Source organism: Alosa alosa, chromosome 13 (assembly GCF_017589495.1).
Source record: "Alosa alosa isolate M-15738 ecotype Scorff River chromosome 13, AALO_Geno_1.1, whole genome shotgun sequence".
NCBI lineage: Eukaryota > Metazoa > Chordata > Actinopteri > Clupeiformes > Clupeidae > Alosa > Alosa alosa.
Genome location: NC_063201.1, coordinates 15,201,241 through 15,226,105, shown reverse-complemented (window position 1 = coordinate 15,226,105; position 24,865 = coordinate 15,201,241). Strand labels below are relative to the sequence as shown.

General features: G+C 42.1%; 3 protein-coding genes across 5 annotated transcripts in view; 1 reads left to right on the top strand and 2 right to left on the bottom strand.

Moving 5' to 3' along the window:
- Nucleotides 1-6,909, top strand: part of LOC125306209 (zinc finger protein 236-like) — an 89,915-nt gene extending 83,006 nt beyond the window's left edge. The window contains 2 exon segments of the mRNA XM_048261433.1: nt 518-691; nt 4,859-6,909. Of these exon segments, the coding sequence (XP_048117390.1) occupies nt 518-691; nt 4,859-5,061 (377 nt within the window). The 3' untranslated portion in view covers nt 5,062-6,909.
- A 2,277-nt stretch (nt 6,910-9,186) lies between these two features.
- On the bottom strand, nt 9,187-24,209 carry LOC125305456 (myelin basic protein-like). 3 transcript variants are annotated; one of them, XM_048260179.1, is made up of 6 exons: nt 24,078-24,209; nt 14,866-14,964; nt 14,182-14,208; nt 13,785-13,814; nt 12,778-12,840; nt 9,187-10,081 (listed from the first exon to the last, which is right to left on the bottom strand). In XM_048260179.1, the coding sequence occupies exons 1-6, from the start codon at nt 24,192-24,194 to the stop codon at nt 10,046-10,048; spliced, it is 372 nt and encodes a 123-aa protein (XP_048116136.1). In that variant the 5' UTR covers nt 24,195-24,209; the 3' UTR covers nt 9,187-10,045. The 3 variants fall into 3 exon arrangements, with proteins under 3 accessions (XP_048116136.1, XP_048116139.1, XP_048116138.1); XM_048260182.1 differs by lacking the exon at nt 12,778-12,840; XM_048260181.1 differs by lacking the exon at nt 13,785-13,814.
- LOC125305455 (myelin basic protein-like) overlaps nt 24,145-24,865 on the bottom strand; it is a 40,750-nt gene continuing 40,029 nt past the window's right edge. Inside the window, exon 4 of the mRNA XM_048260178.1 lies at nt 24,145-24,641. Within this exon, the coding sequence (XP_048116135.1) occupies nt 24,373-24,641 (269 nt within the window). The 3' untranslated portion in view covers nt 24,145-24,372. The remainder of the gene's footprint in view (nt 24,642-24,865) is intronic.

Here is a 24,865-nt window from a genome sequence, read left to right as displayed (position 1 = left end):
CCACCCCATATTAGAACTAGAAGAGCACCGTGGGCAGCCGTGGCCTACTGGTTAGCGCTTCAGACTTGTAACCGGAGGGTTGCCGGTTCGAACCCCGACCCGTAGGCACGGCTGAAGTGCCCTTGAGCAAGGCACCTAACCCCTCACTGCTCCCCGAGCGCCGCCGTTGTAGCAGGCAGCTCACTGCGCCGGGATTAGTGTGTGCTTCACCTCACTGTGTGTTCACTGTGTGCTGAGTGTGTTTCACTAATTCACGGATTGGGATAAATGCAGAGACCAAATTTCCTCACGGGATCAAAAGAGTATATATACTTATACTATACCAGCTCACAATGTAATTTAATACATTTGTGGATTCTCCCTGTGATCCTGATCTACTCCAAAATGTAACAAGTTCTTCCTTCCACCAAGTCAGCCTGAGCAAGGCATCTGACCACAAGGTTGCACCAGGCGGAGAATGTCAGCTAAATGGCCGCTGATGTAATTATAATTGCTTGTCTTTTTGTGCGTCCTGCAGGAGAGCGTCCTTTCAAGTGCACGCAGTGTGACCGGGCGTTTAACCAGAAGAGCGCACTGCAGGTTCACCGTGTCAAGCACACCGGGGAGAAGCCCTACAAGTGTGAGGTGTGCAGCATCGGCTTCACCCAGAAGAGCAACATGAAGCTGCACATGAAGCGCTCGCACGGATATGGTACAGCACCCAGATTACACACACATTCTCATTCTCAGAGTACACACTCGCTCTCTCATTCTCAGAGTACACACTCTCTCATTCTCATAGTACACACTCACTCATTCTCATAGTACACACTCTCACTCTCTCATTCTCACACACTCTCTCTTATTCTCAGTACACACACAAGCTCTCATTCTCATAGTATAAACTCACTCATTCTCATAGTACACACTCTCTCATTCTCAGAGTACACACACAAGCTCTCATTCTCCTAGTACACACTCTCTCATTCTCATAGCACACACTCACTCTCTCCTTCTCATAGTATGCACACACACTCTCATTCTCACAGTACACACTCCCTCATTCTCATAGTACACACTCTTTCTTATAGTACACACTCTCTAGTACACACTCACTAGTACACACTCACTAGTACACACTCACTCTCTCGTTAAGGCCATTGCACACTGAGTCTGTATTTTGTGTCCAAAATCAAAAATTAAATACCACCTCACTTTGTATCGATCACGATTGCATGCCAGCTCCGAAAGTTTGGTCTGTCATTAAAGTTTTCGTATAAGGTTCGACGGTTTGCAGTTTTCACATCTTTATAGTGTTTCCTACGCTGTGTTCTGAATTTGACAGATTGAAAAAAAATACTGATTTTAGTGCTTGGTGGCTCTTACTCTGCCAAAGGTCTTTCTTGTATTTCCATTTCTGTACTCCATTCATTCCCATCAATATTTTGTGTTCATTTTCTTCTTGCCGTCTTCTCCTCCTTGCGTTGTAACTCTGTGTCTTAGCTCTTTGCTGATTTCTTTTGTACTCAGTGACCTTTAATTCCTCAGTCTGTTTCGCCTTAAAACTCAAATCACTTGATCTCGACCTAATCCGTCTCCCTGCACTGGGTACTTTTTTTCACTCCACCAAGCTCTCTTTCTCTTCATTTTCTCTTTGTCAGTCTCCATCCCTCACTCACTCGCTCAGTCTACACCTTCAATAAAAATCACCACACACACACACACACACACACACACGCATGCAACATTTTCTAACAGCCTAAGCCAAACTGCCAATCTCCCCAGGTTAGCTTCTAGTTGTGCCAGGTTACTTTCTGCAATGTCCATCACTGTCAGGTGGTGCCCGCAGGCCAAAGCACAAATCATCCACGCCATGTAATCGAGCCTGGCACTCTCACTCACCTGAAGGACTCCCACAACTTTCACACACACACACACACACACACACACACACACACACACACACACACACACACACACATTAACATAGATAGCCCCCACACCTCTTATCATCTACTCTTTCCCACACTGACTACCCATCTTCCTAAAAAGTCCACTCATTGTGCATTTGTGATCAGCCATTCCCAGTGGGCTCTAGTTAGTTTATGTCTGGTCACGCTGGCCTCGTGTTGACAGCATTTATATTAGGAGCATGCCAGCCCCTCACGACTTGTTCTAAAGCAGCCACCACCAGCCAGCTGTGCACTTTGGCCAAACCCCCTGTGGCAAGGCAGAAATTAGCGTGTAAAACGTGCCTTGCATTCCGTCTGAAGGAGGGCGCCACGAAGCACCCTTGGGCTCATTGTGTGTGTTGGCTGAGAGGCATTCATGGTCACCACCGCCAGGTGTTTTTTGCATTAGGCTGAAATATTTCTGCTTCTTAGGGCTAGTCCACACGTACCAAACCGATCTTTTTTTCTTTAGTCTTCCCTGGGACCGTATCAAGAATATTTGCGTCCAAACGGATCCATCTCAACACGACTCAACACGTTACTTCATATCCCAGGCCTATAGGTGGCACTGTTATAGAAATTGACCAAAGCTTGCGTGCTGTAGGCTATACAAACAGACTGAGTAGGCTACGATGAAAATGGCTAGTGCAAGGAAACCAGAATTGTTTGTGTGGACTGATAGTGAACTGTCAACTGTAAAACTAATAAACATCATTTTTACGGTTTGTGAAGGGTGCAGTCACGTCCTTTATTTGGCTAACGCAGGTACAAATAATCTCCTTAACTTTCTTTGGTTGTAGGATGGTCCGCGATTCACATTAGTTTTGGCTATCACCGCAAGTGCATAGGCTACTAAACGCTAGGCCTTCCCAAGTTCTAGTTCTCTCACGTCACTGACAGTTGCTAGAATGCATCAAGAAAACACAGGGAAAACACTGTTCAGTGCACCAAGTCATGATAAGCTATTGGCGCTGTGCAGCACCAGTGATATTTATCCTACTGTATGAAAACTAGTATTGTTAGGCAATACTATAAGCAATCACTATAGCTGAGGTGTGGCAGTGACATCATCAATACGCAGCTGAGGTTTGGCAAACAAACTGACATCATTTCAACCCTGGGACCAGGTTTCAAAAAGTGTGGTTTGGGCAGTGTGTTTACAGGATTAGTTTGGACCCAAACAAAAACCTTCACCCAAAAGAGAGGGGCCTTGGTGGCTTTACATTCACATTCTCCTATCTGCCTGGGGAGTGGGAAAGATAAAGGAACATGCAGAGAGAGACGGAGAGAGCCAGTGGATCGGAGAGAGGGGAGAACAAGTGGATGGAGAGAAATAGTGTGTGCGCACAACGGTGTGAAAGCGAAAGAGTGGAGCAAGAGGCAAGCACTCGAGCCCATTTAATCAGTTGAGTGAATTATGAAGAATTTGTGCTCAGGGACCTCTCACTCTCCTTTCTCTCTCTCTCTCTCTCTCTCTCTCTCAAAACCCTTACAAATGCTCATAATTGCATTTGCCGGTTGCCAGGAGATGTGGACAGAGCAAATGAGGTCAGGGCATGTCCTGGTCTTGCATGACACTCGGTCATCCCCCTCTGTCTTTTGGTTTAAAGGCGTCTGTTGGATGCTGGGGTGTTCGAACATAAACACAATCTTTTGAAATGAACTTGGAGTGACTCTTTAAAAAAGTGATTGAATAATATTTTGATCCATATCTTATCTCTTTCACATATGAAACCCAAAAATGTATTTGGTAAATAAATTAAACATTAGATAGATAACAAATGTTCAATTACACTCTGTCTACAGAGCTTGAAGTCTGTAAAAGACAGCCTGAAGTCTGAGATCTGTAGCATACAAGGCCTCATGCCAGTTAAACGAACTGTGAACTATCCTGGCTAGCTCTACAGCAGCTTGGGAAACCATCTTAAGAGTTTGTAGTTGTCAAGACAGGGTTAGTTAATAAAGAAAACTTAATTAACCATCTGACAAGCAAGGTAGACTTGATCAAATGGTTTACTGTGTATTATATATACTGTTGAAGTACACCTGTTTTTCTGGATATTTAGAAAGTTAGGTGGTCTGTGAGTTATTGTTTTGTATTATTAAGTTGTCCTTGGGCTCAAACCAAGGTGTTGAACACTGAGTTAAATTGAAATGGATGCAATGTCACCTAGATAGCTAGCTTGCTGTAGTGACATAGTGAATGAGGCAGACGAGAAAGCGCTGCTTGGTCTAGTGAATGGTACATTTACGTTTAAAGAACGCCCAGATATTACTGTTGACAGGAGCATCGTTCTCTGTAATTCATGCAGTAAGTAGTTTATAGTAAGTAGCAACGCGGAGGTACGAGCTTACACACCCTGTGATGATAATAAATTACGCTAGAAGCCAGCCTTGTCAAGCCACTCCCGACCGAGCAGGCGTTCAGACGCAAACTTATTGTTTGCTTACTCTTATCTATGACCAACCATCTAACTAAACTCCCTTACTAAATGGACTGCATTACCTTGGCAGTGAGTGGAAACTTCAGTCATTTAGAAACTGACACCAGGCACTACTTTGATGCCTGCGCCCAACAGTGAAAATGATAATAAAAGAGACGTTGAACTTCTAGTCTACAATGTTGGTTTGGCGCCTGACAAAATTAATTTAAATTGCAATATTTTTAAAATGCGTTCATAGCAAAAATTGATGAATATGATTAATTTAGATTAATTAATCACAGAGTATGTAATTAATACGTTTTTTTTTCACTTGACAACTCTTATTATATATATATATATATATATATATATATATATATATATATATATATATTACACCACACACATCACTAGGTTGTCCTTAAGTGCAGTAATTGTTTTATAAATAAATTATTAAACCCCTCTCTATCTCTCTATCTTTCTCTCTCTTTCTCTCTCTCTCAGGTCGCTCCCAGCAGCAGGGAGCACAGCGGCGGCAGCAGCAGTCGGAGGTGTGCGTGGAAGTCACCACTGGCGACGAGCATCAGGAGGAAGAGGACGATGATGACGAGGAGGAGGAAGAGGAAGAGTCGGCGGAGCTGGACCTGGAGGAGGTGGTGCAGGAGTCTGCCTCCGACTGGCAGTGCATCTCTGGCGTCTTCCCATAGCCCCTCCCACTTATCCACTCTCTCTACCCCCCCGCGGTGCTGCTAACGTCCCTCTCAACTCCCAGTGACCCTCACGAGCCAATTAACTCAAACACCTGCCCCCAGCGTGCTCAGAGTCTGTTTTTCTGGCGCTTTTCATCTTAGCTGTCTATCTTCCGTCTCTCTCTCTCTCTCTCCCTCTCTCTCTATCTCTCTCTCTCTGTCACCTGCTCACTCTCTCACACACTCTCTCTCTCTATCCATAGTTGTTAGTTATGGACCTTGTCAGATTTTTCATGAAAGGTTATTTATTTGTCATGAAACACTGTGGAATGGCTTTTGATCGAAAAGTGGTCAGTGGAAGGTCACCAAAAATAAATAAATACACACACACACACCCTTTTTTCGAGCAGCTGTTGTTTAGTACAGCTTAGCCAAAAAACAAAGTTAAAAAGTAGCACTTTAACAGAATGCCCAGCAGCCGATGTGCCGCTTAATCATGTGTGACACGAACTCCGCCCGGTCCACAGCCGGCCAGTCCAGGGCGCCGCGGACTCTTCCCTCTTCCGGTGCCTCAGATAACCTCCCGGGCGCGGCAGTCGTTTACAAATGGAGGAGCTCTGACCTCCGCTCCGAGTTTATCTGATTTAGACACGTGCTTGGGAAAGTCATCTATATGCAACAGTCAACCAGCCCATATCGTTGCTTTCATTTCGATCTGTCCTTAACCAAGGGGTCAGTGGAAGTGTCCATCGCGAGATCCTCTTTCATCCATCAGAGAAAGTGAACTCTGTTCTCTGCGTTAGCATTTGTCATTAGAGCATGTTGAACAACCGAGTGAAGGTGAATTTAAACGGAATGGCCAGGGGCAGAGTATTACTGCTGATTAACATACAGTTTCTGGGTGCTCTTAGTATGCTCCCCAGCATAATGTCTGGGAGGGGAACCCCCCCGAGATACTTGTGGTCTAATTAACAACGGATGCCCTCAAACACTTAACCAGTTAACATCAGAACGTTCTGGATATGAAAGTTAAATTGAACATTTACTTTAAATGATGTTGAGGATGGATAAGAGACATCTGCCTGGCACATAAAGCATGCAGTGGATTTAAAGGTGGAGGACTCCCTCACAAAGTTGGCTGTCCTTGGTTGGAGTGTTAATCTGAATAGCAGACCATCCATGCAAAACAGTCGATTCCCTTGTCCCAGTCGATCCCCACTACAGCTAAATGTAGCTTCCATGTCTGCCTCGCTACTTTTACTCTAATGTGTATATTCACTCTGTTGTTTTATAAAAGGCAAGCTACTGTATTCTGTTTTCTTTTTTTTTTTTTTGCTCTCAGTTACTGAGTTTTATTTGCCATAAAGATGCGGGGGCAGCCTTGAGCTGTTCGGATGTCAGGTCCCCCTATGTTGTCTCTACCTGCAGATCCTGCAGTTATGAATTCAAATGGCGGTCATTGCCGTCAAAGCTGCCGTGCAAAGCACAGCGTGTGCGAAACGTCAGGCGCTCACTTCCTGTTGCTAAGCGTTACTAGTGGACATTGCCATTTATTGAATCTCAGCTGGCATTCAATCATTTTGTACTGCGTGGAATTGTCCTCCTTTTTTAAATGTAAATAGTGTATGATAGATTTTATGTTTTTTTTGTTTTTTTTCGTTTTGGATATTTCCATGAGAATGTTTTTTCCCTCCTTTGCCAATAGATGCTGAAACTGCTGTGCAGGTCGCTTTGATCTGGAAGTTGTTTTTCTCCCATTTTAGTTGCTATAACAGTGTACATAAACTAAACTGTACAAAGTTTGTCGCAGGAATGTATTTTGTATTTCCTTAAAATATTTAAGAATAAATGTAGCCTTTTTTTCTACAGACTATGTGTTTCATTATTTATGATATATAAATATATTATGATGTAATTATTATATATTTTGAATCCGTTTGAGTTGTGTGCTTATTAATTGTATGTATGAGTCTACCCTGATGAGAAAATTACTTTGATTGAATGCAAAAGGATATCAAATGTTTTTATTGAGGCATTTTACCCGTGTCTTATTCAGAGGGGGCTACATTTAATTGGACCCCCTAGTTCCGATTTAGCAGGTGGATGACGATGATTCTCCATGTGGAAAAGAATTGAGCTAGAGACCATCAATGTTAGATAATTACAATGTTAGAAAGATTTTTTCTTTTGTTCTTTTGTAAAACTTTAGCCTATTCATATTAAGTTAAGAAACCAGACCAGTCAGACGTGACTTCATGTCAGGTACAAGAACTAAGCAAGGCAACAGATTACAAAATAATATGTAATTCGGCCCTTGAGGGTATTTTTAATTGCGACAAACAACAACACTGGTTAAAATAGACGATAGATCCAAGACGGTGACAAATCCCATTTGTACTCTCCTAGTTGCTAGACATCCAGAGCTTCGGTTCAAGCCCAAATTCGCTGCACAAAGTTTTCAGGAAATGCTGTTTTACACGCGAGAAACACGAAGACGTGCATTTGTTTGTAATGACGTGGAAGCGATGCAGGCCATACTTTTGCACAAATTGAAGCAGAAATAGACCGACACCAAATGTTGAAAAAACTTTCACGTGTCATGAAGTCTTGGGTAGGCTATGCTATTCACCTATTCTGATTCTGAAGGAGAGTAGCCTATCTGCCTTTTGGAGATTATGATCGACTATTGACAGTGATAGTCACGTTGCGTCTGTGAATGGAGGTGAGTCTTTGCGTGTATATGACGGTGTCCAGCATACCATGCTTATGTCGACCCTCTGCTCAACATAGCTGGAGGTGGCAGTGGTAATCGTGACGATAGTGTCCGTAATGGACGTGGTACAGACAGCAGGGGTAGTAAAAATAGGGCTCTGAAGAACTACAAAGTCACCCACGATAGGAACTGATTTGACCAGGGTACATTATTGTAGGCCTATAATAACGGTTTGTGGTTATAGGCTAGTAATAGTTTACTATTGTTGGTTTACATTTTAGGCCTACTGTTTTCCTGTTAATTTGTTATATGGGTAATATGACAAAACAGAAAGTAACCTGCTCAAATAAGTTCAACATCCAGTATTTACTGAAAGGTGCATAATTTGAAGTGCTTGCTATCCAGTGGCAAATTACCCCCTTCATAAACTTTTGTTTATATAGATTTTTATATTTACAGTAGGACTTTATCTCTGACCACTTTCAAACCCTTTGAAATTTTGATGTCAAAATCCAATGGTGTTGTTTTCTTAACCCTGGCGCCTAAAGTTTGCCATGCAGGTTTAAATAAGTTATGAGAGGAAAATATTTTTATACCTGTTTTTATGCTTTTTGTTTGTTTTATAATGCGTATTAATGTTTATTTTATCATTATTTTTTATTTATAAGCTAAGGTTGCTAGCACAGGTGTCTAAAAAGAGATAAAAACACTTGCACTTTTGTGTTTTTTGTGTTTTGTGTGGTATTTGAAAAAAAAAAAACATTTTGCATTTTCAGAAATAGCCGGCCCTCTAATCAGATGACGTTGGCAGAAGTGGCCCCCAGCTCATTTGAGTTTGAGACCCCTACTCTATAGAGTCTAAAGTTTAGACTCCTGGAAAGACACACGCATTGGCGTGAGTTTTTATTCAGTCTCCCTTCCTGTCACTGGAACCACTTCTCCACTCTGGATCTCTCCACCCATCTTCTAGCGGTCAGTGCTGGATATTTTCACAAGTGTGGTGTTGTGTGCTGTGCATGGTTATTTACATTCTTTGTCCATTTGAGAATGAAGAACAGTCTTACATGATTTTTTTTCTTTCTTATTGTTATTTTTCTTTTGCAGGGCAGCATTTAGTTGTGGTATCAACAGATGACTGAAGACAAAGATTGAAATGGAGACTACATGAAGACAAGATCTAAATGACATAGGACATTGTAAGAGGGAAAGGTCAAATCTACAAGTACTACTAGTGTCCACATAAACACAGTGATGTAACATCCTGTGCACTGGCACTCCTGCATTCAGATCCACCAATCCTGGAGAGGAGGTGGGGTGGAGAGACAGTACAGTACAATTCAGAAGAGGAACGTCTAGTACTTAGTCCAAACCGGTCACAGCCTCAGTGTTTTAATTAACCCTTTGTTTTAATTCAATCAGACAGACAAAAATTGTTAGGAAAGGATGGCCATACCCTTTTATTGTTAAATTATCAATCCATACTGCAACAAAGATAGAATTCCATCGGAAGTTTAGATAGTTGTTTAGATAGCTTCAAAGAACATCATTACAATTCATGCCCAGTCAAAGGCTTTCATGGGAAACACATGAGGAGTATCATACACAAGACATGATGTTGAGAAATAGTGCACAACATGCTGTACAGAACATTAACACTAATGAATAACACTTAACAAAGAGTGCCTCACATAAGCTGGAATTGCTTATCTAATGCTTCAAACATCATATTATCTAAGCTGTGCTTGATTATACAGATTCACAGAGATGCCCCTTTGAGAAAGACAAGGACAGGTGTGACGAGACGCATATGGCATAGAGAACTCAACCAGAGCTGGACCGAAGGCACACTGAAGGTCTGTAGCTAGACGGTTATCTTGAACCTGCCTCAACCCAGTCCAGTCTGGGTAGATATTGTTACGGTGTTATTCGATTTAAGACAGGCAGACGGAGGATAAACAACTGTGGGCAGAGATAAATAACCTGGGTTGCTTGACTGGGCAAACGTGGGACCAACTCGACTGTTTGGGACAACAAATGGAACTCGACAAAATGGAAGACTGCAGAGAAGGGGGTAGCCAAAGTTTGGGGGGGCACAGATTGTGTTGCCACCTGCCATCAACGATCTGGGTGAGGTTAGTGCATTAGATGTGCAGGACCAGGTGGGGGATGGTTGCCAGGCGAGTGGAAGGAGAGATGGAGATTCCTCTGCGCTGTCCCCCCTCTCCTCCTTTCCCCCCTCTTTTCCTTAAACTTCCTTTCCTTTTTTCGCAGTGGGAGGCGTCGGAGACCTCAGCGCTTGGCTGGCGATGCGGACCGGCTGCCGCTCTGAAATGCAGAAGAGGGAAGAAGCAAACAACACACACACACACAAAGTCACACCAACAAAAATGGCTGCCAGGTCAGACTAATTCTCACAGTGGGTCTCTACATTGTCACTGCTCTCTCAGGTAACAATAAAAGCATGCAGTGCATGCAGAGTTTTAGAAAGGGGACATTTATTGTTGACAGATAAACACAAACAAGGATTTGGAGCTGTATTGCAGTTTGATTTGTCAGCTCTGTCCATTCAAATGTGTAATTATGCACGAGTGTGTGTGTGTGTAATTATTTATGACTGTGTTAAGGGGTATGCTCCTGAAACAGTTGGAAATAATTTGTGTATTTTGTTTGCAGCTGAAGGACAGTTTTTGCATATAGATCCCTGGTGAATTTTGTCTTTTGAAAATCCTTGCTGCTTGGCTGCTGAGTTTCCCCATCTGAAGTTTGCTTTTTTGAAAAACTAAATTTATCTCACATTGGAAGCAAGCACCATAAAGCTTTTTTTCCCATGAATAGATCTTACATTTGGAGAGAGGAAATATGGGTTTGGAGGAAGACGGCAACAAAACATGATTATACAAATGAGACGAATCTCTGGGAGGAGTGATTGGAATTAAGATAATCCATACTATATAAACCCTTCAAATCTCCTGCGCACAAAAGGAATAAGAGACAGCAGCCTTTGCTTTAAGCTATTCCTGTTGGCACTCTGAGCTCCGAAGCACAATCAATAAACAGAGGCGGGGGGTGAAAATGCAGCATTGCTACTGAGGACGGAAAACAAAATAAACAGAGACAAAAGGCTACATGGCATCAAAACCGTCTGTAAAGCAGATTAGCTTTGCACTGTTCCGTTTAGAATGACAGACATGTACTAAGTGTAGTGAAATACTTTTTTTTTTTTTTTTTTTTAAAGGACTGCCTTACCAAAGCACCATGGTCTACATAAACTAAAATCAAGTGTAGTTGTCTTCAGCTTTGCATTAGACATTTATAATTATGTTAGACTTTTTTTGTCAGTTTTTTATTCAGGCGAAGAGTGTGCGGAGGGTTTTGAATGATGTAGTTATCACTCTGCGTAATTGAATAGGGTGTATCACGAGCCCCGGCTGATTGGCTAATGAAAATCCCATCCCAAAACACAACCGGAGCATGGCCAAGAGATTAGGGCACTTGGCAACACAGGCGTGACGCAAGAGCAATGGGAAGTTATCAGAGCCCTAACAGTACTTAATCAGGGAGGGAGGTGCAATCACTGCACTCTGAGATAGGGATGGAGAAATTTGAGAGAATCAGAAACTATGATTATGAAACTCTAAAGACACACAATATATGTGTGTGGGGGGGGGGGGTATATAGAATGAAAGAGGAAAGAGAAACAACAAAGGTGCACAAAGTCACTTGTTGTGCACCATCCATGGCTTGGAGAAATGTCTGCTACATGGATAACTGAATCTGGCCAAGCTTTATTGCTTTTTGTATCCCAAGAAAAGAGAAAAGGGGGAACATTTTTTGGGAAGTCTGCCATCAAAACAAACAGGACAGAAAGTCTGCTGATCTGTGGCAGGGAAGGAACATTAGACTCCTCACTGAATTTTGGATGCCAGTGTGTGTTGGTTTGGCAATGTGGGGACTTTAATCTGTCACCTCCTCCACATCTGTGTTTTTTTGGCATTTACCTCTGTTCTGTATACCTGTTATTAACTAAAATTACTGTTGTGTGTGTGTGTGTGTGTGTGTGTGTGTGTGTGTGTGTGTGTGTGTGTGTGTGTGTGTGTGTGTGCTGGGTGTATTTTATACCTACCTCAAGCCTTCACACACAAACACGTATTCATTCATTCATGATGCCATAGCAAGGTCATGTCCTGCTAATGCAGCGCTTTTTTTTATCCCGGCTAAAAGCATGCGATGTGACCGGGGCTTGCATGCAGCCAAGCACCGGGAAGCTCACCTCCTGGGTTGACTATCAGTAGCATCACGTAGTTAGCAAAGCTCTGTGAATGGATATCATTAAAGCTGTGGGGTTCTTTTCTGAACCAGCATTACAGGCTGTTGGAAATAGCTGGCACATAAGAAAAGCTGCTGCCACCCCGCTGACGTCAATAGACTCTATATTCTGAAGCCAACGCTTCATTTGGCTTCATGGACCTCTTGGACCCTTTTCTATTCTCTGCTCTTCTCGTTTTCTAGACTGACCCCATCTCTCGTTCTTTCACTCTCTCTATCTCCTTGACTCTCTTTTTCTCTCTCTCTTTCTCTCTGATTGAAGAATGATGATCAATTTATAAACTTTCCATTCTAGACGATATAAATCTATTCAGTCTTGGATAATTCAGTTACAAAGAAGAATCTTCAGGGAGGAAGTGATTCAATGTCAGAATACAACTTGTCATGTGCAACTCACTCAGGGGTGCTGGTGATGACCTTGGTCATCATATAGTGTTGGAAAGCGGAAAGAAGAAGCAAAGGACTATGAATAATCTAGTGGATGGATTGTGAGTGTTGCCGTTTTTGTCCCAAAACACAGAAAATTGCAATAATTGACAAGAATTGAGCCCAATTAAAAGTGAATTGACAAAAAAAATTAAATCTCAATTTGACATGAATGGAAATGTGTCCAATTGAACTCAATCAAATTTAACTGAATTTAATTGGAAACCGAAACCAAACTGGAATTACAGGATTGAGCCACACTCATTTACCATTTTGAAGATCTTGGTCAGGGTCCCCTGGCCGTCCCCAGCACGACCTTTCTTCTGGTCAGCCTGTGTTGATGGAGAGAGACCAGACCAGAGATAAGCAAAGCCTGGGGCAAACACTAGTCTAACTGGGCCCTTTGTAGCCTACTGTCATTGGAGGATCTAAGAAAAACGCTAGGACAATAAAATGCATTCCTTCTCTGTTCCCTGTGCTAACTTTTCTGGAGTATCAGCCAAATGGCCATGAAATAATTTGATAAACAGAACTGGAGGCAAATCTGCAAAAAGCAAATGTTGGGAAACTAAACTAAAAGTCATGTGGACTTAGTGTTGGTATGCACTGTATGTGTGTTTGTGATCTAAGAAAAATAAAAAAGCTATTTGTGTGGTAGAGGCTTTGCTAGAAAAGAGCAGGCGATTTATTGAACATGAATCTAAAGTGTCTTGAGTGGATCGCAATGCCTTCTTCACCCATAATTTCAAAAAGAATATATACCAGCACCTCTAAACTAGAATGAAAAATGCATCAAGGCGATTTCGAAGATGGGTTGAAGGGGGAAAAAAAGGAAGAACAGTTATGCCTCTGAGAGATTGGATCATATCTTTCTAAAAGTGCCTTACCTCCTACAGCTCACCCCTTCAGTTTGCACTGTCTGTTCAATAATTGAAAACCCCAAAACACAAACACAAAAAAAAAAAAAAAAAACACCCAGCTAAAAGGAAGAAGCAAACTCAGGAAATCAACAGGGCGGAAAGGAACAGAGAGATGAACAGTGAGAGACAGTGAACCACAAGAGAGGGAAGCAACGAGTAGAAGCCACATGAAAGACATGGACTACAGCGCAGACGAACCACAGCACAGAGATGGTTTTGCATGTTATTCGGCATGATGTGACGCTCAAGACAAGACGCTTCCATAAATATCATTAACATGGTGTGGCAGCAAGCTTATTTTCCAGGCCTTAGTTTGGTTGGCTTATTGGTGCTGATCACTGTTTCGGACCACCTACCAGGCCTAACTTTGCGGAGAGTCCTCTCCACTGGACAAGGGGGGAGGGGGAGAAAGATGAGGTTGGATAATAAGGCAAGAGGGGTTGGAAAGATATAGAAAACAACATAGACATAGAGAGAACAGAGAGAGAGAGAACAGCGAGAGAGAGAGAGAACAGAGAGGGGCAAGAGAGCAGCAAATCACACAAGTGGGCACCAGCTTGTGTGAGTTTACTTAGCAAGTTAAAATACTTCATCAAGAACAAGGGAGAAGAGAAAAATGACAAAGCTACAGTACAGTTTCAGGACAAAGCTAAGAGGTTGCGAGAGGTCAGGACAGGACACCTACAGCTCCCTCCAATACAGGCTGTGGTAGTGAGGATGCTGTGAGTCAACCCATGAATGGCAGAGACTTACCCTAGACTTGGGTGGGGCAGGAGACACCTGCAGAGATAGCAGTGAGCATTGTTTGGTGAGAATACCAGACAGCACAGCACAATATATAAATCATGAGGTGATCTGTGTGAGTAGACGTGCAGTTTGGCTCATCATGGCTGTGGAGGAGGTGTCGGTGTAACAGTTAACATGCCAACTGTTGTCTGTCTCTGCTCTCTCATGGGATTTTGTGTTAGTCAACTGTGGTGTGACGCAGATAAGTGTTATTGGAGTGGGTGTGTGGGGAGACTCTGACTCTTTTCAAGTCAAGTGTGTAGGCCTACTTGAACGTCAAGGACAGACATGTCACCAGTTTAAACTGGTTACCTTCCAGAATCTGCTTCATGAAGCTGGCTGTTTTATATCGAATTTCATTGGCCTTTCATGAAACAGGGACCCATTTCTACAAGTCTATGGCAATTGATGAGTTCTGTTTTATATACATAAATTTGGAGGCAATGAGAAGTATTCCTTCAGATATTTTTCCTTTGTGTTCTGAACCTTTGTCAGACTGCAGCTTCAATGAAGTGAGGTAGTGTAGTTATTTTACTACTACATCTCCCTGTAATGGTAAGGGGTATGGCCTGGCACAAGTGTACGGGTGTGGGTGGGTATCAGGGGGTCTATGGGGTGGGGTCGGGGTGAGAAATCTTCTACGCTACTCACGATGGTTCTGAAGAAGTGCACCACCGCATTCTCATCCCCACGGCGACTACGGGACGCAGCAGGTCGCTGGGGGGAGGAGGACAGACCACGGAAGGAGCCCTAACAGGGACAGACACCACCTTTACTTCACAGTCACAGTCAAGCATTTAGTCCACATTTAGGCACACAATTTCATGATAGAAAAATCCAAAGCAGCACGGATAGTCTTGGAACATCTCATAGTCATGCAGAAATTTCATGATAGAAAAATCCAAAGCAGCACAGATAGTCTTGGAACATCCCAAAGTCATGCAGAAATATTACGAGGGAGCTTGAAAGAGGCTGTTTGCAACATTACCTTCAAGTAGCCTAACCAATAATGAGATTGAATTTCAGACATTGTAGAAGTATATAGCAGAGATGCCCAAATATCTTTAGTCAAAATATTTATTTGTTAGGGCAGTTTCAATCATTAACATGGAAGTTGATTGTTAAACTAGGTGGTGTATGCTAATGATTTCCTGTGGAGAATTTTCACATTTATTCTTGAAGGTAATGTTATCTATTACAACTGATCATGCTAGATATACAACTACCAGAAATAATATAAATAATATTTAGGAATAATATATATATATATATATATACACAGAAACATGCAAAATGTGTCAACATGCAGACAGCTTCTGTGATTGTGCTTCACAGAGTACTTCAGAGGAGAGCACAGCAGGACAGTTTACATAAAGATGGTGGTGCAATTATACTTGCCTTTGTAGGAGTGGCCTCGACTAGAGCACTCGTGTGTCTGCCTCACTCATACAGATAATTTATTAGAACAGAGTTTAGGCTACAAAAAAATGAAAATTGAAAATGTTAAAGCACTCAGAGAAACAATTACGGTAAACAAAATAAATAAACTCAGCTAGCAGCAACGTTATGCCGGAACCGATCTGGTATTGATCCGCGCCGCACCTCTGATCAATCGGAACCACATCCATTCAGTAAATAGCTGGTCAGAGAAGTTTATGAGGATCAGCAGGGCAGTGTCTCACACTCTCTCAGTGTCTTCCTCACAATACAAAACCACACTCATATCTGAATTTACAAAGACTCCCTTTACTTTACTTTGTCCGGATATTAATTCACTAGACACACACAGACATAGGCTATACACACTCACACTAAGTAACCGCAGTGAAACAGCTCCAACCTACAGGCGTCACGTACAGCACCACACGGATGATCATTATCTGCCATGCTATTTTAGTCTGTGTTCTTGAATCGTGTTGTGAAGCTCAGGCCGTTTGCCGTTTGTTCTGGTTGAATAGCCTCACGGTCTTTTATGAGTTCCGGGGTCCTTAATCAGAACCGTGATAATGCCCAACCGAACGAGGAGTCAGGGAGCTGTTCCAGGTGAATAAAGGTGATTACCTCAACGGCAGGAGGAAGAGGGGAGATGTAAAAAAGACAGACGAGCTCTCACCTCATTCAGTTCACTCCAGAGCACAGGCTCAGACCCAGGGGAATTATGCTTGCAGTATATGCCTACCCATTTTTATTCACTCTCACACATAACCTCAAATGGATCTAGTTTACACCCCTTGATTCACAGTTAGGCATACAACCACTGCACCCACAGTGCATAGTGTCTTGTTTAGCTACCCATTTTTTTCTATTCATATTGATATACAAGGGACTGTATTTGAAGTCTCCCAATATAGGATGTCACACCTCTAACAGAATGCCTTGGGTTCTAACCTCATGAATTGATTCCAAAACAATGATCTTAGTTTACAGAGACTTCAGTGCATTTCCTCTGTGTTTAACAATAAATACAATCAGCCATATTGATATTGAAGTCTCAATATCGTGTACAGTAGAGACTTCAGATTTCCTCTAACAGAATGCCTTGGGTTCTACACACATCACAGGACATGACTTTACATTGATTCCATACAGGCCAACAAGTAAAACCTACAGTACAGGACACATATCCTCATTCAGATGCATTGCCATGTTCTCCATATCCTTGTTAGGGTACATCCCAGGGTCTGATGTTATTGGCACAAGGCACAGCATTGCCAGGCTTGGCAGTGTCTTATTGCAGTTGTAACTCACCATAATGGACGTCGGGAATTCATAACAGAATATCTGTGTGGACGCTTGTTTGCTTTTTGACAAATGGGAAATCGAAAGGTTACACAGGTTAGCAGGAGGCAATAAGGCAGGAGATGTGAGAGAGGCCACATTTGTCAAAGCCACTGCCTTTCCATTTCAAACTGTAAGTGGAAAGTGGACCTTGAAGACGGTGTGTGTGTGTGTGTGTGCAGAGGGAGAGAATGAGGGACGAACTGCAAGAAATCAAAAGAAATAAACCCAGGCAGTAAGAATGTATGCAGTGAGAATGACTGGTATAAATGGCGGGTGAAAGTTTCTGGTCATGTTGTGGCTTGCTTTCAGAGCCCATTGAAAACTTAGAGATGACTGCACTTCAGGCCCCTCAAACCACCACTCTATAGGTGAAGATGAGAGGGTGGGTGTTTTGTGTATTTAAAGGAGGTTCTCTAGTTTATCTCACTGAAGTAGGGAGTGAGAAAAAACAAACCCTTGACCACTCACAAAGCCACTGGAAACACAAGTGTCTCACTTAAATGAAATACGTATTTCTTTCTAGAAAATAATGTCTCATTGTCAGGAAATCATTAAGGTTTTTATGGAAAAGAAGTATGTTACGAAAAATATGCCCATGTCCATGAGTGGGCATTTCCAAGCAACAATGAAAGCTGCATATCAGTCTTTATCTTCATCCTTTAGCTATATATATATATATGTTCCCAAAATGAAAAAAACATGATGATTGAAGGTTCTTGCTCCACCTGTAGTGAAGCAGCCATTTTCTGCCACCACTTCTGGCTACAAAGGAGGCCGCTGTGAACCGAACAGAAATAACAGTCACCGGCTTCCTTTTGTAGGACTCGACTTTGATGTTAAATTTGTAAAATTAGTTTCGATTGAGTCAAAGCGAACATGTCTGGTCGCAAAATTGCCTGCCCTCTACAGCTGGTGCCATCTGTTACACTGAACACGGAGATGCCTCCTGATACGCTCTGCTACTCTCCACCCATTCCTAAAATAATCGACAAACTCCAAAGGAGGAAAAAGGGAATGACAAGGTGTGTGTGTATGGGGGGCATTCACGTTCCGTCGCCTCTGTCAAAACTGACAGCTGCCCCTTGTCGAGGGTGTGTGTATTCGTCTGCACTGTGGGGAGCGAGTCTTTGAGTTGGATGAGATTCAGGGAGAGCCTGGCTCTCCAGAGCGCAGCCTTGTCAGCTTGAGCAGCAGGGGTCTGCACTGCACTATCGGACGCACGGTATGGACAGGGGTCCTGCAGTCTGACACCTCGCTCGGGGGACATGATAACTATCACATCCCCTCATCAACCTGCCCTAGGAAAGGGTGCTGCTCTCAGGTCTGAGAAAAATCAATATTTGATATTCCTGGCAAGAGTTACCCTTACCGTGGGGACAAATGGATATAACCTATCACCACTTCTATGACCCTTTATTCTCCTCACAGTGGGCTCTCAGAGTCTTAGGATCTTGTTTGGTATGGGTTAAAATACTACTGTTACTATACCGTATATACTATACATACCATTTATATTTACAATATGATCTATTATATACATACCATTTATATTCAAAATATTATTTACAAAAAGGCATTCTATTTAGATTTCAAAATATGCACTGCTCTGAAATAAACAGGGGAAAAGATGGCTGCATGGTGCAAGGGGCATGGTGGCTGAAACTGTCAGAACTCAGACAGGAAACACAACTCATTGTCATGCACAAAAGCAGAGCGGTAGACAGCACATTTATTTGGATGTGAAACTACTAGGGTTGAGGTAGAGAGCGGATGCATAAGAGTGTCCCCTCTGTCATCTGCGCACTACTTTGGGAAGGCAGTCATTTTTTATACAAAAATACTTCCTATAGGAATACAAACATATGCCCTGTCTCCACGCTGGTTCTTATCTGTGGGACAGAGGAGTGTGGATAAGAGGCTGCTTTTAACCTGCTGGCCTTGCCTTACTGCATTGTGCCAGACTGCTCACTGTGCACACATACACACACACGCACATATCACACACTCAGAGTCAAAGAGAGGTAGTGTGTCTCTTCTGTGTGGTCCTCAGCTTTTCACATTGTCTATTTATGTTGTATTTTTACCCCCACAACTCACACATTTTCATTAACTTTGAATAAGTCTACATTCCCAGGATACGATATGTTTGTGTTGATGGATTACTGCACGGGCCTACCAGGCCCAGGGGCCCATGAAGCCCAAGCTTTTGCATGGAATCATTGCCTCAATATCAACAAATCAGGATGTAGGCTATGAATCTGATTGAATTTAGTATTGGCCTTCTCCAAAATGCACCATAATACAGGAAATCACATCAAACAAATTAAAAAAATTCTGGGGGAGGACCCCCAAACCCCCCTACCACATATGCGACAATTAGTGGGGGGCCCTTAATACATCTGGGCCCAGGGGCCCGAAAGTTCATAATCCACCCATGCTGGTGACCACTGAAAAGGGTGCTTTACACAGAAAACAAGTCATGAAATTTAGTATAAAACAAAAATGATAACCAAACACAATAACCCATCTCTTCCTACTAATACTATTGATCATAATTCATCTGCTCTCCAGTCCTTAACAGAAATGGAGCTGTCTGTTTATAACAGGCATGGCTAGAGGCCAGCTGATATGGTTTATCAGCAAGCCTGTGTTGAGATATACCCAAGGAAGAGCCGCCTGAGGGTTTTTTAAATGAAACATTCACTGTTCAAAAAATGCAAAGGCTCATTGTTGCATTGCATTTCATGTGTTTAGTATAAAGTAATTTTATTCATTCCTTTCCCCCTTTTAAATTCAAATGAATGTAGGAGCTGATATAATAATATCACGCCCAGCTGGGTAATTCATATTCCAAATATGCTTTGCAGTGGCTTCCAGTGTCACCTTTGAATCACCTCAGCCAAATGTTTACTTATCAAGAGGGAAATGTTCAAATATATTCTAATTTCCGACAGCTCTTTGTCTTCAAACCCTTTGAAGAATATTTACAGAATTTTAAGTCATGTTGTAACAATGACTTGGTGACAGCAAAAAAAAAGTCACTAGCAATTTCTAAGATTAGAAATGTCCATTAAGGAGATGTTTAAATATTCTCCTGGACAAGCAGTGATATTCACTGCAATTAAGCAACTTAAAAACGTGTTTGAGAAATGTAATTATTTACCTTTCAACTGTTTTGAGAGTTACTGTATTAGACAAATAAACCTCTTCACATAAATATCCATTTGTCTTTGTCACAATAATGTGTAAACAAATCTTAGTGGAATGAATCAAAGAGAGAAGGGATTAAAAGAAAGAGAGAAAGAGAGAATGAGGGAATGGATTAAGAAGGATTAAGAAGTAAGTTTATGTGAGACTTCAAGCCCACACACAGTGCACACCAACTCTACTCTTCGTGGGAGTTTTTCTGGAAAAAAACCAGCCCGAAGAGGTTGGGGTGCTATCTTCATTTGCAGGGTCGTGGAAAGGTCTAGAACTGAGAGTGCTAGTAGTGAGAGTACACTAGTGTAACTCATAAGTCAGAGTCTAATTGGTCACACTTCAGATTTGGTCTCTCAGTAGCTTTCATCTTTAAGTGACAGTAAGATGCTAATGTAAAGGCTAACATTTAGCCAGTCAGTAACTGTGCTTATATAGAAGCTGAACTCCTGACCTGGGGCTGGGTAGCTAACATAGCAGTAAGTGCGCCATCTGCATCCATCTTTACAGAAGAAAATCAGCTTTACGTGACTCATAGGCTAATGAGAGAGGTAAACAGCCTCATTCCCATTCGGTGAAGTCTACTTACTGATGGTCCCAGGTTGATGACTTCAGTGTACAGTATATCGACTTCCACTGCCCACATGGCCTTTCCATGAACCTCACATCCAGGAGGTGTTTAGGGTTAGGATGAATAAGCTGACAACTTATTAGCCATATTAATTAATGTTAATAACACCATAAGGTATATAATGAACGGTTAAAAACATAGTTATTAGAAACAAACAGAAATTGAAGACAAAACGAAGACAAAACGCAATAATTAGGAGGATACAGTGTGGTGGTTGTTAAAGATTTTAATCAAGCTGATATCCAAAAGCTTAGAAGAGGATCAGGTTGGGAACGGCTTACTAATGTGGATAATACAGATAACCACAAGCACTGTAGTACTGTTTGTAAAGTGTTACAAAGGGGGACACACTCCCTTTGGGATCAACACCATTCTCTCACATAAACACGTATTTCCTGACATTGTAAAAGACAAGAAACCTGAGGCAAGTTTTACAGAGCTGGCTTAAGGAGTTCAGAGTTTCTCTGCACGTGGCTCAGAAACTGTAATAGAGCCACACCAATTAAAGTGAACTAATCTGATATTTTCTAGAGGTTTAATATCAAACGGAATGAAGTTTAATAAAATTCACCACTGAAAAAAATCTATTTGTTTTTATGGCATTGATTGTGTCCCATTTCAAAGGCAAACTAAAAACAAACTTTGTGTTAGAGCTCATTTCCGCCTATGTTTTTAACTCAATCAATAAATTGCGTAATAACAGCAATCTTAATTACATCTCATCTCCCCTTCAGGATGCTGTTGGACTAAGGGCTCGATGCGTCTAAGCTCGCTGTGTGACTAATAGACTCCCTGTGACAAAGAGCTATTCGGTCCAGTGTGGGAGGAAAACGGGACCGAATCGAGGGAATATGCATCACTTAGCATCTCCTTTCACCAGCCCAACTACACAAAACAACTTGGGACTCCAGCTTAAAAGTCCTGAGATTCAGTTAATTTTGGTCATTCCTGTGACTGTGTAAAAACACCTACTGACTGGACTGAATCTGCTCTGTTCAGAGCCAGCAACAAAAAAAAATGTGTCTGAATGATAAAAGGGGAGATCACAAAATGTATCTGTGACATACCAGTTTTTAACACGAAACAAAATTACACCATTGCACAAATAATTGCTGACTATGTCAACTATTTAACGAGCAAAAGGTCTTATTCACATACAAGTAAAATAGCACAGAATCAACAGAAAAGGTTGTAGATTGAAAATGAAACAGATTTTCCAAATGATCCCAAATGGTACTGGCTGACCAGCAGATGAATGTGGCACTTGTACTTGTACAATTCTCTGAAAATGAGATGTCAAACAAAACAAATCCCTATAGTTCAGCAACATCCTATCATCACACAACGCATTGATATTAAAGGAATGTTCATAAAAAAACAAAATTAGACAAAATTAATAATAAACATCAGCAGTTGGATTTATAACACTACATATCCATTGGCCAAGTGGATACATGTCCAGGCAAAAAAAACACGAGATGAAGTCTGTGACTAGAAAATAAAAGTTTGATCTTTGTGAAAAACCATACAGGAGTGGTGATGGCTATAGAACCAGAGTGTGGTCTATCTACAGTTACACACAGATTATCAAATACTGCAGATAAAAAAAAGGTTTCCAAATGGCTGGAAATCTAAAGGCATACCTTTGGTGGGAACAGCAAATATGTTATTTGGAGTAAACTGTAAACTGATATAAAACAGCTCAATAATATTTCATGTTAATATAAATGTGGAGGTCTGACTCCATCTTGTTCCTGTACACAAATGAAGCTCAGGCTAACCAGGGTTGTTGCATTTGTTCATGTGTTAACATGGGCTAAACTCTACGTTTCACTGTCTATCCTATCCTAATATGGGCAATACTATGTAGTGGTGTAAGAGTATACAACATGGGGTTTTCCAACCACAACAGCTGAAGCCAGTGGCTTCAAGTCTTGAGAACAGAGCAACGTTTCTTCCTGCTTACCCTCTAGTGGGCTATCAGGATAAGGCTGGGAGAATTGCATATTGTTAACATTGTTAAGAGCCATTTGAAGTCCCTTTTCATATGATCATTCAGAAAGCATCTATGTTCATTTCATGATCATTTCATGTAGAGGGTTTCTTGGGGCGGGTAACTGGCTAGCATTACTCTCACAACATCTGATTACACAGACTAGAGGTAGGCTAGACTTCAGCCAGCATGAGTTTGAAAATGCTCATAACCACACCCTGTCAGAACTACTCTCGTACACACAAAGCCATGACTCCATTAGCGCACTTTGGGAAATAGCATCAGTATTTAGCACAACTGAAGACATAAGAAGGCAATGTGGATCCACTGGTTTCCCTGTGCTAATATCACCACTTTTGTACCATGGATTGGATTCAATCAATACCCAGAAGATCAGCTTTGTACATAAATATTACTATAAACCTACTTGAATAGCATGGTGTGCTATTTCTAAGGAGTGAAATCAACAGGTGTGTCATTATTGGCAATATTTAAGGTCAGTCAACACACCATTAAGAAAAGGCCAAAATCCAATAATTGGAATATAATACATGCAGCTTACCACCCATTATTATATCCATGTGTACAGTCCTTAAAGCTGCTAACAAACATCTTTACCAATGACCAAATGATGCAATATTTATAATCTGAACTTTCTAAATAAAATATATCAGCAGTAACACAGGACAAATATCAAATATTACTCTTTAACCTTATCTCCCATGCTGCACCCAAGTACCAGCTGGCTCGAGATTCATTCAAAGAGAAAGAAATATCTGCACTATGACATTGGTACCAAGTACTAGTACCATCAACCATGAGCCACAAGAGCCATTATAAATACAGTTGTGGAAAAAGAGTCCATTGTTAGTACCAATATTAACCACATTTAAAGAGAACTTTCAAAGTGAGCTTTTTGGTTATTTTAAAGTAATGTACTGCAAATCAACAGCAATATTCAATTTTCAACAATTCTTTTTAGAAATACAACTCAGTTAATAATACCCTTGTATGTTCATTGAGTGTACATCTGTACCATTCATCACCATACATTTAAAGTGATCTCACTTGCGTGCAATGCACAACAAATACAACCGACAAAAACAACAGACTATGGCTTCTCCTGCCATTGCACCAACACTCCTACAAGCAACAATAAAAAATAAAAAAAAACCCTCAACTCAAACAATAAAACTGGATAAACGGCAAACAAACAGAACAGACCACAGTTCCTTAATAAATCTCCCTCTTCTTCCTCACCTTGCCCTTCTTCTTCTTGTCCCCTCCGAAGAACTTTCCGATTTGATCCAGGACGCCGGGGCTCTTCTTTTTCCGGCCGAGGCCGAAGGCTGCCTGTCCAGAGGTTCCAGAGCTCATGTTGGCTGGTTGGTAAGGGGGGTTCGTTTAGAGAAAGAGATGAGGAAGAGAGGGGAGGAAACAAAAACGAGCTAGCTGTCGGCTAGGGGGAGAGAGAAAAACGAAAAAGAGCGCTAGCAAAGCGTATGAGGGTGGACCTGGGGGGCGCTTATGAGTCTACGTCCTGCCTGGGGTTTGCTTACTCCGAGCCGCTCTCCGTGCCTGCTCCGCTGTGCTCCTGGATGGTCTGCAGCTCGTCGGACTCCGAGGGGCGCTCTTTGAAGGTGTTGTCCTCACGGCCCGGGGCATCTCGGGAGAAGAGGCGGACCAAGTGGGGGCGGGGCCCGTCGCCCGGGTCAGCTGCGCTGGCACCGCTCCAGGCCTCCTCGGGGGCCTCCGCACCCGTGGAGTCAGTCACCGCCGGCCTCTTGGACGGGTGGTCATTGTTCTGGTTCACATCTGCCTCGCCTGGACATGCGCAGAAACAACAACAAGGGTTATCCATGGGCCCAGCACTGGGCCTGGCACACACTGAAGGGCACCAGACAATACAGCTGTTTGTCAAATTGGTGCCCCCACCCCTTCTAAGAGCAGCAAACACACACACACACACACACACAAACACACAGTAACATCAGAAAACGATGATGGGATTCTTTAACAGTACTTTACAAGGGTCTAACATGATGGAG

What these genes read in the sequence shown, in the direction of transcription:
- LOC125305456 (XM_048260179.1), bottom strand. Translation starts at nt 24,194, where the DNA reads ATGAGCTCTGGAACCTCTGGACAGGCAGCCTTCGGCCTCGGCCGGAAA. An exon ending in CTGCCCCACCCAAGTCTAGG is followed by an intron (nt 13,815 to 14,181) that starts GTAAGTCTCTGC and finishes CCCCTTGTCCAG; the next exon opens with TGGAGAGGACTCTCCGCAAA. An exon ending in TGACCAAGATCTTCAAAATG is followed by an intron (nt 10,082 to 12,777) that starts GTAAATGAGTGT and finishes TCTGCATTTCAG; the next exon opens with AGCGGCAGCCGGTCCGCATC.